This window comes from Ips typographus, linkage group LG4, assembly GCF_016097725.1.
Source record: "Ips typographus isolate SLU linkage group LG4, UJ_Ityp_2.0, whole genome shotgun sequence".
NCBI lineage: Eukaryota > Metazoa > Arthropoda > Insecta > Coleoptera > Curculionidae > Ips > Ips typographus.
This window is the reverse complement of record NC_138425.1, coordinates 8,398,229-8,411,912: the sequence shown is the minus strand read 5'-3', so window position 1 is coordinate 8,411,912 and position 13,684 is coordinate 8,398,229. Positions and strand designations below refer to the sequence as shown.

General features: G+C 33.6%; 4 protein-coding genes across 9 annotated transcripts in view; 3 read left to right on the top strand and 1 right to left on the bottom strand.

The window, feature by feature from the left end:
- aus (argus) overlaps nucleotides 1–2,659 on the top strand; it is a 95,102-nt gene extending 92,443 nt beyond the window's left edge. For all 5 annotated transcript variants that reach the window (XM_081979103.1, XM_081979105.1, XM_081979106.1 and 2 more), the window contains 2 exons: nucleotides 368–574; nucleotides 625–2,659. In XM_081979103.1, coding sequence (XP_081835229.1) covers nucleotides 368–574; nucleotides 625–740 — 323 coding nt within the window. In that variant the 3' untranslated portion in view covers nucleotides 741–2,659. The remainder of the gene's footprint in view (nucleotides 1–367; nucleotides 575–624) is intronic.
- A 1,212-nt stretch (nucleotides 2,660–3,871) lies between these two features.
- On the top strand, nucleotides 3,872–5,104 carry Gas41 (YEATS domain-containing protein 4 Gas41). Its single transcript, XM_081979116.1, has 4 exons — nucleotides 3,872–4,034; nucleotides 4,237–4,518; nucleotides 4,578–4,767; nucleotides 4,823–5,104. The coding sequence occupies exons 1-4, from the start codon at nucleotides 3,987–3,989 to the stop codon at nucleotides 4,990–4,992; spliced, it is 690 nt and encodes a 229-aa protein (XP_081835242.1). The 5' UTR covers nucleotides 3,872–3,986; the 3' UTR covers nucleotides 4,993–5,104.
- A 103-nt stretch (nucleotides 5,105–5,207) lies between these two features.
- Nucleotides 5,208–9,778, bottom strand: gammaCOP (coat protein (coatomer) gamma). The gene is made up of 14 exons (XM_081979101.1): nucleotides 9,615–9,778; nucleotides 9,425–9,555; nucleotides 9,149–9,374; nucleotides 8,920–9,088; nucleotides 7,787–7,916; nucleotides 7,463–7,677; nucleotides 7,268–7,410; nucleotides 6,850–7,207; nucleotides 6,553–6,796; nucleotides 6,278–6,497; nucleotides 6,031–6,219; nucleotides 5,791–5,973; nucleotides 5,471–5,731; nucleotides 5,208–5,416 (listed from the first exon to the last, which is right to left on the bottom strand). Exons 1-14 carry the CDS (start codon nucleotides 9,652–9,654, stop codon nucleotides 5,286–5,288), a joined length of 2,640 nt encoding a protein of 879 aa, XP_081835227.1. The 5' UTR covers nucleotides 9,655–9,778; the 3' UTR covers nucleotides 5,208–5,285.
- A 278-nt stretch (nucleotides 9,779–10,056) lies between these two features.
- On the top strand, nucleotides 10,057–13,213 carry LOC145728693 (uncharacterized). Of its 2 annotated transcripts, XM_081979114.1 has the most exons (8): nucleotides 10,057–10,215; nucleotides 10,374–10,471; nucleotides 10,575–10,715; nucleotides 11,659–11,836; nucleotides 12,041–12,176; nucleotides 12,231–12,460; nucleotides 12,523–12,611; nucleotides 12,671–13,213. In XM_081979114.1, the coding sequence occupies exons 1-8, from the start codon at nucleotides 10,137–10,139 to the stop codon at nucleotides 12,704–12,706; spliced, it is 987 nt and encodes a 328-aa protein (XP_081835240.1). In that variant the 5' UTR covers nucleotides 10,057–10,136; the 3' UTR covers nucleotides 12,707–13,213. The 2 variants fall into 2 exon arrangements, with proteins under 2 accessions (XP_081835240.1, XP_081835241.1); XM_081979115.1 differs by lacking the exon at nucleotides 11,659–11,836 and having other exon boundaries at nucleotides 12,031–12,176.
- Nucleotides 13,214–13,684: the final 471 nt, after the last annotated feature.

Here is a 13,684-nt window from a genome sequence, read left to right as displayed (position 1 = left end):
TATAAAGCTTCTATGGGCATATGACCTTTTGTTCTGTGGTTATAATTTTGAGACACTCTATTTAAGTACGTGAATAGTGTCGTTTTACCAAGTATTAACTTGTAGTAAAGTGTCCTATAAAAAATTCTGAGGTAGTAATAAAGATTTTTTGTAATTTGCAGCTTTATACAGATCTATACCTAAAGCTACTCATCTTGTTTAAACCTGTTCTTTTCAGATTCAGACTTTTATAGATATTCTAAGAAAAAACAAATTATCTACTTCGTTAAAATTCTAGATACTTTATGTCTATTATACACTTTACTTAAATCACTGTGTATACTTTAAACCATTTTACTACAGGGATAACAATCTTTTAAATTGCCAGCTTATTCATGTCATGGCCGGTGGGAAGAAAATGGAACGTCCTACCTGATCACCACCCCCATAAGTCGTACCCATGGAGGTAAAAAGTTTTGCTTCATGTACAAGGAAGTCAGCCCTAACGTGGTGTCCTTCTCTGCTTCCACTTATTGTAACCGTTTGATCCGACCGGGAATAACTGGGGATCTTGTTTTTAACGTCACCAATAGAGGTATAATCAACCATTTAAGTTTTTCGTATTTCTATACAACTTATTTATAGGGCAATGCATGGAAACGAGCAGTTCGCCATCTCTGCACCCTTCAAACTTCCTGGTGGCGATTTGGATATGCTTCCTGATGTGTAGATGGTCACAGTGGTTAGTGCCTCGCAGATGATCATCCTAGAAAACACGTTTAGATATTTAACAAATTAATAAATGAGTGATGAGACTGTAACGTAACGGTTGTGTGTTTTAAGTAAATTTTTAATCGGTTTTAACTTGGGGTGTTTGTTTGTTAATGAGTACTTTTAAGAAACACACTATATTGACATCCAAGCAATATTACTAACCACGTAAAGATCTACGTGCAGTAAACTTTGTTGTACACTTTTAGGGAGTGTTTTTAATCTGTAAACTTCAAAAAATAATATGCGAACACCTACTGCAACTGTGTAACGACCCAAACTGTACATATCACATTGTGACTAAAATAATAGGGCAGTCGGTGTTCGCTGATGACATAAGCATAATACGCAGAACCTAAAAGAAACTGTGATTATCTATTTGTTTGTAAAACAAAACTTTTTTAATCTAGAAATAATAAAAATAGTGACGAGCAGGATAAAAAAATATTTTTGCACGTAATTTGTTACTACTACCAAAACACTAAAATCCTGATGTCGAGGGTGATATTTTTAAACAAAAAGCAATATATAACCTTTTTAGTTGTTTTCAAATTTTTAAATGTTTATAGTTAGTATCGTTGAGTATTTAGTTCAAAAAGGCGGCCACCGTTAAAAAACATAATTTAAAACCCCCATTATGAATGTAAAAAATAATAATATAAAATGTTTGGCTAACTTTTTGAACGTTAACTAATCATTTTGTTTTTTCAACAACAGTGCTCTAGTTAACTTCCTTAAGCAATAATCTTTTCTTACAATTAATAGACTTTGGGAATTGTACAGCTAAAACTATATCGTACATAATAAAAACGAATGTAATAATTCACGTAAAGTATAGGGATAAGTTATTACTTTGTTTACTAGTTAAACATTTTTATAAAAAATATATAAGTAGATTTAAAATTTAGAGTGGTTAATTTAACGGTGTAAATTGGTACCGCACAAGAAATATAATAAGTTTTCTTATTGTAAATTTTATGTTTTCTATACAGGGTGTCACATAATTGTATTACAAAACGTTTATTAAGTTGACTGTGAACGGTTATCTGGTTAGTGCTGATGAAAAGTTCTGAAAACACCTGCGTCTGGTCTGTGACTACATTTTTTGCCTTCATTTCTATACAACTATAGGACTTGTTATTATATGACAATTGACACTCTGTATAGTAGTAGGTCACACCTTTTAATTACTACGTTAAAAATAAAAATCTATTAACTCGTAATGGCACGGCTTTAGTTAAAATAAAAATTTAAATATTTTTATTTTTACGATTAATTTGAAACCAGATTTACAAATGTTATGCAGTTAATAGATTTGCAAGTTAATAAGCAATCATAGTTTGCGATGTGCGATTTGCAATCAAGAAATCTGTAAATTTTGTACAATTTTAACTACCTAATAGGACAATTGACTAGTGTTAGGTTACGTATTGTATAAACTCAAATTTTGAAAATAGTTTTTACGCGACAAAGGTTAAAGATACCATAAATGTAGGTATGTAGAAAAAGGCAGGGAAACGTATTTCCGAAACGTTCCGTATATTGCTATCTAACAATAATAAATAATACAAAAAACAACGAAAGGACCTCAGGAGTTTTTAACCTTATTATTTTTTCTGATCCACGTTATAAAATAATTAAAATGAAGAACTAATTTTGCTGTTGTTGTTTTAATGTTGCTTGTGTAAAAGTGATAATCAAAAATTATTTCCGTTTACTTAGTTACGCTATTTAAAATAAGTAAGGCAATTGGCAATATGTGGAATGTTTCGTAATCAAAGAAGAAAGGTGCCTTGATTGTTCTGTTTGAGAGAAACACAAATTAAGAATAGTATAACTTTCAAATGCAATTGTTGTAATTATACCTGTAAAGTACCTACTAACAATAAATAAATACTGAAGCAATACACTATTTTGGTTTTATTTGATCATTTTCGATTTTGTGTAAAAATTGGATATATATTCCTTCAAACGTCAAAATGTAGCTCGCAATTTTGGCTTTCTTATACCTGAATTCAATTTTCTTTCAAAAATTACAAATAACCGAGATAGTCGACATGAAATATAACAGTGTAACTGTACCAAAAATATTGAAGGGGGCACCATTTGAGAGCGGCTAACTTGGCTCCTGTGACAGCTGGAAGGTTTCTTCAAACGTCAAAATGTAGCTCGTAATTTTGGCTTTATTTTACCTAAATACAATTTTTATTAAAAAATCACCAATAACCGAGAAATTGACCGTTAAATAGAACGGCAACATTGAAAAGAAACGACGGCAACAGTCAGTGCCACCTAGCCGAAAATCCACAATTCTACTTTTGTCGCCATCTAGAGGGAAAAAATCAGTACTAAACCACCAACTTAACACGTTTAAGAAAAAAATTTTGATGGTGAATAATTAATTATAGTACCCACATTTAACAGAAATATCAATAAAAAAAATGTACAATTTGAAAACTAAAATAAAAAAAGGTCCAGGTCTAGCTATATTGATCGGGCTGACACAGGGTTCCCGCTCCCAGGCGCGATCCCACTACTGCACGACGCGGGGACTTTTGGCTGCTGGGTTTCCCCCCTGGCCCGGTTCGCCCCTCCTTGGCCAACCTGGCTACCCCAAGCTCCCTCAGGGTACCCATATTGACGCCATGCTTAGTGCGGACGCCCGGTCAACGCGAAACGCCCTGCACCAGAACTCCCGACCTCAAACCATCCGCTGAACCCGACCTCCAAGTAGCTGGATTACAGGAGACGCCACGCTCCCAGTCGAAAGTTAAAATACTATTCGGGAAACACTTTCGTCGGATTGTGAATTATTATTGTTGAATTTTGATTCGCAAAAAATTAATTATAAAGAGCCTAATAATTTTAGTGTGATTCAATTCATTCTACTGATTGACACCCCAACTCAAACCAAAAGTGAACAACTAACTTTAATAACTGAACTTTCTGCATTAAAACAGAAAACTTTTAATGTCAATTTTTCTTTTTTGGTTTTTAAAACCTTTTAACAAAAAAAGTAAATTACACCACAATTGTAGAAGATAAAATTAAAATAAATTAACCTTGCAGAGTAGTCACGTGGTCACTTCATCGGCCCTTGCTACGTTGTCACGTGATAGAAAAAAAACATTTAGAGGTTAGGTTATTCATCTCATAACCTCAATTATTCAATTTTTATAAACAAACAAGAAAAAACAACAGCAAAATTCTTCAAAAACAGATTTTTCTCCACCACTATGAGTTTACCAACTGATTTCGGTCCTGATTCTGGTGGTAGAATTAAGGTAGGTGCATAATAACACATTATACATAATTATTAAATATAATGTGTTCTTATTTTAACTTTACTATCCTTAATCACTTAAAAAGGGCCCCACTTTTATAGTACATACATATGACAAGTCCAATCAATTTTAAGGCACTGACAATATCTCAAATCAATAATTTTAGTAATCAAACTCCAGTACATTTATTATTTGGTTTTAGGGTGTATGCATTGTTAAACCAATAGTATATGGAAACATTGCACGTTATTTTGGTAAGAAACGTGAAGAAGATGGCCACACCCATCAATGGACTGTCTATGTGAAGCCTTACAACAATGAAGACATGTCAGCTTATGTAAAAAAAGTTCACTTTAAACTACATGAAAGCTATGCCAATCAAAATAGAATTGTTGTGAAGCCTCCATATGAAATTAGTGAGACTGGATGGGGAGAGTTTGAGATTGTTATCAAAATCCACTTTCATGACCCTAATGAAAGACCAGTAATTTATTTTAAAAAATTTGTAGATTGTATCATTTATTGTGTTTTGTACTTTTCCAGGTTACAATGTACCACATACTAAAGTTATTTCATTCAGGGGGTACACAAGACATTGGCATGGAACAAGGTAAAGGTTTGGTATCAGAAAGCTATGACGAAATTGTGTTTCAAGATCCAACTCAATTGATGCATCATTTATTGATCAATACCAAGCAGCTTACATTAGGACGCTGGGAGCATAACACTAATTGTAAGGCATAAGAATTATATGTTTTAAAGTTTAATGATAATGTTTAAACTTTCAGTTGAGGACAAAAAGGAGAAAACACTAAAGTCAATATTGGAGGCAAAACAGAAAATCAAAAATGAGATAACAGCACACAAAAATAAGTTAAAGTTAGCCAAGGAGACTATAGAGCACTTTAAAGATGAAATTGCCAAATGTCAAGAGGGTCAGTCCCAAGCTGGCATGTGAACAAAACTTAGACTAAGAAAATATATAATTATTCTAAGTTTGATAAGATGCTGTTTCATATTGAAATATTTTTTATATCTAAGTGAAAAATATAGATAAATCCTGTATATTATTCCATGTCTATTTTTAAATACCTTAATTAAATTACCAAAATGACAAATACAATTATTATATTAAAAATAAAATAAATATGCAAGAGCACTAAAAAAAAAACATTTTACTGTATAATACATTTTTAATATTTTTGTCTCTTATAATTATGTGTAAAACATGGTGGCTTAATAAAAATAATTTTAACCAACAGCTGACGTAATAAGCTCTGAAACTCTTTCATCTTGCGATCTCACGGTCAGTTGCATTGTAACTCCATCAGCCAACGCCAATTTGGCCCGAACTAAAATATCAATTCCACCCCTAAATATGCCTGAAAACATTCATTTTTAACACGGGATTAGAAAAGAAATTTGAAATATATTACCTGCCAGCAGTAGTGTATGTGTGGTTTTTCCTTTCTGGACTTTGTCGCTTCGCTCTGCCGGTTGTAATCCTAAAAACTTCACAATATTCGTTACCGCTTCTTCCAAATTATTCATCGAGCTCAAAGCGTAAGTGTCCTCCAGTTCGTAGAACGTCGACTCTGCTTCTTCCCAGGCGGCGCCCCAGTTTGCTTTGCTGATCTTTTGAATTTGGTCAGCTAGAGTAATTTCAAGATCTTCTAAACTATATTCATCGTCGTAACCTGATAGAAAAATATGTTAGTACACTTCAGTAATTCTGAATTAAATGATGAGAGAAAACCTTCATCTATATCTGGTAACCCTGTAGCAGGGTCGCAATCTTTAACAATAAATTTCAGAACTGCCCCAAATGATCCAATAGTGTTAGGCAGATCCTCTTCTGGGAATTTCAAGATTATGTATGCAGTTCCAGTTTCGTTGTACGGCAATTTTGGACAAGGTATCTCATGGATTATTTCATAACCTAAAAAAATATATTTTACAAACCATACCGGCTTTAAAAGTACACATTTCAATCAACCTTCACTGGGATCCAGTTGTATCCTGACATTTTCTAGTAATTGGTCATTGAGAGTGTTAAGACAATCAAATTGCAAAACAACATGCTTGGCGTAACAGTGTTTAATGCATCTAACAACGTATTCAGTTTCAGATTCGGTCAGTTCAATCACTTCGGAACTGCGGAAAAGTGGGCCAAATGTCTGAACGTCTGAAGATGGTATTACAAGTTCCATTCAATATTCTAATTAAGTTATAGAGATACTTACCAGGCAAAGCTGACAATCGTTCAGCAAAGTTTTCTTCCCTTGAAGCTGCAGGAGTTTTAGCTTGCCCGCTACTAATAAGCATTCCTTCAGATTGCTGTCTAATCTCGTGTTCGTCTGGTTTAACAACCGCTGCCACCGGAACGGTCTTAATGTCAAACGGTTCATCAGTGTTAGTCTGAATGTAATCTTTGAGTGACCTCTCCAGTGCCGGAATTGATACCTAAATTCAAACTCTCATTATCAACTAATTTCTTCTCTGAAAACCACTAACATACTTGAAGGGTATCCAAAATGTAACTGTTATATAGACTCTTGTCTTTCCGGTTTAAAATACTGCTGTAATACGTAGCTCTGTCGCGAACCTCGTCATCAGAGTCCATCTGACAACGCACCAACAAAACTAATATGTTTTCTAGTAAATCCGGACAAGAAGCACCAAACTGGGCCATTGCTGATACAGCAGCAGCTCTAATTGAAGGACACTCCAGAAGTACACGATTGTAAATGAACCTTATGTACCTACAACATTCACCTTGTAAGATTTAAATACAAACAATCTAAGATTACTATACCTAGATGGCTGCTTAGTTTTAGGTCCTTCTTTACCAAGTAAATTCAAAATCCTCACGGCTAACGATACGTGTTCGCAATCTTCAATAAACTCGCACAAATGCGCCAAACCAGTTTCTTTAGCTTCAGGATTGTCCTCAATAATAGTTATAATAGTGTCAGCTATGGAGGCCTTGTATTCCAGACCTCCTTCATCTCTCAACATGGCTGATAAAAAGTTCATTAAAACACTGTGTTTACGGGGGAATTTCAATGCCAACGCTCTTATAGCTTGAACGACTACCACTTTAAATTCATCACTTATTTCCGACACAAAAGTGGCAATCTGTTTCATCAAACGATCAACTGAAGATTCAGCCCCTATGAAACAATATTATTAGTACTTCCTTCATAAAAGCAACAGACAAAAAAGTGACAAACCAGTTTTTAAAAGGGTTGTAATAGCCAAAGTGGCAATGGATCGGTTAGAGTCAGTGATCAAATTTTCCAAGTCTAAGTTGCAAGCTGTAACAGCCGCGGGATGAGATATCGCAACCTGGTTCAGAGTTCTTACAGCCGCAAATCTATTAAAACCAATCAATGTGTATCTGACTGTTCAGTTTTGACAAAGAATACCTTAAGGTGGGTTTGGGTGCTCCACAAAACAATTGCAACACACTAATTGCTTGAGCCAACTCCCGACTTGTAGTTCTATCTAGGTTTACGATAGCATGAGCCGCTTCGTACACGACCATTTCAGATTTATGACGGAAACAAGACTCAATATATTGGAAATAAGGAGAATTGTTGTCAGCTCCTTCTTCCTCAATTAGTTTAGCAGCAATACGAATCTTAAATACCAAAAGATTTTACCATTTGAAGTCAAAAAGTTTAAGACCAATTTGATACTAGTTTAATAAATTTAAACTCTAGGCAGTACAGAAAACAGAAAAATCTTACCAACATGCAAACAGCGTATGGCGATTTTAAAGACATTTTAGTTAGTCTGGCAACTAGCTTTGTTACGGCCAACCTGTCTGATTTTCGAATGTGGTATAAGAGGCCCAGGGCATGATATTGCACCATAATACTAAAAAGTATCAAAAAATAGTACTGATAATGTTTAAACTTAAATCAATAATTAGCTTTATAATATTTATGCCTGTCAATCATTGTTTAGGCCAACAATGGTGCAATTAGACAATTACGTCCTCAATCTACCAAACTGACGTATCTCACAAAAATGTTAATTAAATTTTCATCTCACAAAGTAATGTAGCTCAATTTGCATAGGATGATGATTGGTAAATGAATAATACATTTTCTTGTATATCCAAATGTTTTACATTTTAGTTGTTACAAACAGACGTAAAACGTAAATCAATCAACATTTTCAAAAAAGTGGAAGTTTTTATTCTTAAGGTTCTTTGACAGTTTTAAGTAAACATGTTTTTACTTTATATAAATAAAAAATACGCGCATTTAACTAAATTATTTACGGGGAATTTTACAGCTTAACAATCAATAAAACTCAAATCTGCTCTCCTGAGCAATTAGGAAAAGTGAGATAACTTAATTTGAAAGATGAAAGAGAACCACAAAACCAAATTTTGACTTTAGGAGCAAAAATAGTTCCAAGAGAAGTTCCATTAATAACAATAATGTTGTATAGCTGTAATAATACATCTTCATAATATTTGTATCCTCTTCTGATAGGCAAATAACTATTACAGGAGTTTTTCAGTGATTTCTATCAAAGACAATCAAAACAGTGAATTTTTCAGATCCTGAGTGAGAAACTTGTCACAGACTTGTGCAAAATGAAAGCAACTATCAGACAGTACTGCAGTAAAATATTGAATCCATTGTCAATTATAAATAAATCATCAGATACTCCTATTTTGTTAGAGTTTAAAAATAATATATCAAAAGACATTCACTAGGAAACCAAACACTGGATTCACTTTATATTAACAGAAAACCACATGTGTTCAATAACAATTTCAGAGGTAATATTTATTATAGTGAACATTTAACAAGCTTTTATTATACACTATGGAAATAAAGTTTAACAAAAAACAATTCATACTTACTTGTCACTGTTAACAGCTTCTTGTGCTTCATTCACCCATCTTTTCACCACATCAGGAGCAAATTTAGTCATGTGTAAAGAACTAACCAAAGCTGCTGAACTGACAGCCGGATTACGATCAACAATAGCTTGTTTCATGTATCTTTCAATTGCCTGCAGCATTGTAGCATCTACAAGTTTGCACTAATTGGTTTAAGGGGTAAATATAAAAGCATGGATTATAAAAAAACCTGTAATGCTGCAAAGAGCCCTTATGGCTGCAGCCCTGTACAAGTCTTCTTTTCCAGTCATGTCTTTGGTAAGACTGGAGGTGACAATAATAACATCATCTGCAATAGAGCTGAGTTCTTTGATTCCTAAGTAAACCAGTCTTCGAAGAATGACATCCTTGGACTGAAACAGTTTGGTCATTGCAAAGAAGACGTCGGTGGCTTCTTTAGCGCTGAGTTGCTCACCCTACAATTTGATATGAGTTTTAAAGAACATGATTCAGTTTGAGGTATTACCTGATTTAACATGTAAAGCAATTTGGTAAGAATTGGAGTGCATTTTCGTGGATTAACTGATGTTTCGTTAAATATCCTAGCTTCTTGCAGAACAGTAGTTTTTTCAATATTTTGGAAAGGATTGCCTCCACCTATGGAAATCAGTACAATGTTGTTACTCCGAAATATGGAATCTTTTCAACACGATTACCATCTTCCTCTTCCTTTTTGTCTCTTTTGAATGCGCTCATTTTATGGTGTACTTATTATTGCAATTTGTTGATAGAATATTATAAAAAATTAAATCAAATATATTGAAAAATCACAATTTAGGAGATATTCCACATCCACATTCCACGTCACGTCAAAATGTAAACACAACCCGGCTGTCAATGTCAAACACACACAGATGACATGACAGAGTTTCATGTAAAGTGTTTTCGAAAAATTTGCTTGTTTCATTAAAATCAGTTTATTCTGTTCTACATGTACATTAAAGCAATGTTCTAAAAGAAGCTGCGCAATTAAAATTTTACTAGTAATGCAAAAACAATTTTAAGCAATTGTTTTCGGTAATTGTCAGCATTTAATTGATAATTAACAACAATGTTGTAAAGGTTTCTGAAAACACCTTTAAAAATACTTTAGATCAGCTGATTTGCGTCGCCCATTGTTTAGTTGTCAAGATTGCCTCTTAACAAACAGAGGAGAGTGGAGACAACAGCAAGCAAAAATGTCAGTGGCATCCCAAGAACGGAATATGTCGGTTATATTAAAATTGGCCCAAAACTTTAATTGTTTCTATTTGTCAGGTAAAACTGGAGTTCACGTTGTATAGAGCACACATCAACATCACTTTCATTCATTATTTTATTGTTTGCCTTCAGTGTTATTCTAAGATATTGATTATCCAAAACCAATTGGAAGATTAAAGTGGCCTATACCCTCTATGATTTTTTTCTATTTTTAGGATACCACTCTTCAGAATGCAAGCCGTTTCTGGTTGAAGGTTTTCAAGTGGGATTAATTCGAGCAGATGTTTTGAAACAACTGGTCAACTTTCCTGAAGTAAGTTGATCTTTATTATTAAATGACCTTGTCTTCTTCACTTGATAACTTTACTGGGACTTGTTTTAATTGCCCATATACTTAAGTATATTTATCTTTATAGGTATTTCATATGTCTCAAGGATGTGTAGAACTAAACCCAGCATTTCGAGACTATCAGGAAAGGAGTGTACAAGTTGATAAAGTATTAAGAGAACTGAGAGCAAAGAATGCTTTTGTAACTTTAAAAGGCTGGAGAGATGAGGTACATATATCACATTATATCTTGAAACCCTTTATAAGTTTTATTCACCATCATTAATTGTGGTATGTTTTGTACCATATATCTGTAAATATCATAATTTAATGACTGATATTTTTATTGGGAGTACATTAATATGATATGAGCCATAAGTAGTCCATTATTTGATTAGCACTTAAGCATATTTATTGGCAGATTTCCTGGAATGGTTTCATATCCTCAGTAGTATGTCATGCAAGTAATACTCTGTAAATTTATATCTTTAACATACAGTCATCCTCAGCTTGTTGCATCATGTTTATCCCACTATTATAAATCCAGAAGTTGAATGAATGCACTCTATGATAGGTAACATCTTATATTGTCCCTAGTTTCATTCACTTATTTCAAACTTCACTTTATATTGTTTGCACAACAAGTAATAAACATGTTTTGCTTTGCAGTATAATTTATTGATTTGTCATTTAATGATATTCTAATTTTATGTGTATCTATTAAAACAGGTAATATCTGTTTATTGAAAAAAAACTTTGCAGCAATCCAAAAATAATTTAGTTTGCAATGAATGACCTATTTTTTCTTTAAATAGCACACACTAGCTGCCATTACTATTTTAGTACAACTATGAGAACAATATGATTACATTGTTGATTTTAAGTGCCACTTTTGCTAATAATTAAAATGTTAAAGTAGGGTTTTTTGAATTCTCTGCTGAGGATTATTATTTATGCAACAATCTGAGGAATCACATCCCATAGCTTTTTAGATTTGTATCAATTGGCATATTTTGAAACATGTGCCAAATATTTGTATTAATTATCCTAAATTAAACTAACATTCATTGGTGCTTTACACTAGCTACATAAATATAGGTTGATCATGTGGTATTAGTTACTAGTGTACTGTACAGATCTATTTTATATTTGACCATCAAAACACCTTGCAGTGTTACGAGGTCAAAACCGAATTCGACACCCCTAGTTTACTTAAAATGGACCGCTCAGCCACATGTTTGTTTGGCATTAGGAATTATGGTGTAACCATAAACGGTTTTATAAGGCATCCCCAAAAAGGGCAGTGTCTGTGGTTCCAAAAACGGTCCGCCACTAAACAAACTTGGCCTGGTAACTAACACTTTCAAGTATCTGATTGCTTTTGTTTTCTTGGTGATTTCTGCATTTTTGATTGAAAAAATCAGCTTACACATACACTGTGTAGAAAAAAATATTTTATACCTAAAACTACTAGGATCACATTAAATTGTTTTTTTTATACACAGTGTATACAGGCTTTTGTGATCTAGTCCCAGTTTCATTAGTTCATTTTAGGAAAATGGGACTCCATGGTAAGTGGAGGATTGTCAGTAGGACACGGTATACTAGAAACGGTCCATAAAGAGGCAATGGAAGAAGCTTCGGTCCCAACTAGTCTATTACAGAAACTTTCTAGCGCTGGTTGCGTTTCGTGAGTTTTATGCAACTCTAATAAAACTTAAGGGTGTAACTGAGTTTTTTCTAGATTTTACTTTGAGTCTGAAAGAGGCCTGTTCCCCAACACTGAATTTGTGTTTGATCTAGAGTTACCAACTGACTTTAAACCAGAATGTGCAGATGGGGAAGTAGAAACGTTCGAAATTCTTCCTGTCACCCAATGTGTTAACAAAATCCTGGCATCTGATTTCAAAACGACTAGTGCCCCAGTTGTAATAGACTTCTTAATTAGACACGGTGTTCTAACACCTGAAAATGGTAAGTGATATATTAGTAGTACTCTCAAATACACATGCAAGGAATGGTCGTTATGTTTGCAGAGCCGGACTACTTAAAAATCATCGAACTTCTTCATGTACCTCTCCAAACAATCTATGGCAATCGTAGCCGGTTTAAAGAAAACGGATTGGTACGAAATAACGTTTAAAGTTGTGGCACTTAATTTGAATTGATTTGCTTGCATTTCAGCTTAGAAAAGTAATCCATAAATATTACATTGCCTAAATAAGTTTAGTTTTAAAACTCGGTAATAATCAAACACTGCAAGCACATCAAATTTACAGTTTTAATATGATGTGTTAATATTTTTATAATACATGCCCTAGGCGCTTTAAACAGTTTGAACTTGTAGCTGTAACCTTTTAAATTTGGCATATTATAGTAGAGTAGAGACAGCATGTTATTGTGTTGTTTTGCTTAAGAATTTATGACTTTGTTTTTTAAAGTTTTCAAATAGTATTTTTACCAGATAAAAAAGTTGACCATTGCTGTTTAACCAAACTCACACTATATTGACATTGTGTCACACAGGTTGTCCAATTTTTTTTTTGAGAATAACTGTTAGTAATTATAACAGTTATGAATGACTTTAAGGCGATCCAAGTTTAATGTGTTTAGATTTACAGGTAAATCTATGATTTTTGTAGTTTTTGTACTACTTTGTGATATTATTTATAAACCCAGTGTTGGTATTGTTTGAACGTTAACCGACGCAATACATGTAATGTAGAATCTGCTCCGTTTTATTTCAGACCCATTCATTATGATTAATATTATTAGTTATTAAAAAAATGGTGATTGCCTACAAACTGGAAGAAAGCAAACAGAAATGTTTCTTATATTTGTTTCCTTTTTATTTTAATGTAACTTCCCTTAAATCAAAATGGTATTACTCAGTCTAAATATTGGGGACTGGGATCACTCACAGGAGATACATAGAATTGACATAGCGAGAAGTACGTTTATGCAGATGAGACCGCTCCTGTCAGGTCGAGATCTGAATTTGGCTCTAAAGACGAGAATGTCTTATATACTCCACTCTTCTGTACGGTGTGGAGGCTTGGACGCTGTCAGACGCTATGGAAAAAAAGCTGCAAGCTTTTGAAATGTGGATTTTCAGAAGAATGCTTAGAATGTCTTGGATAGAGAGAATTACAAACGAGGAAGTACTCTGAAGAATGGGATGTGAGCCTGAAATCATGC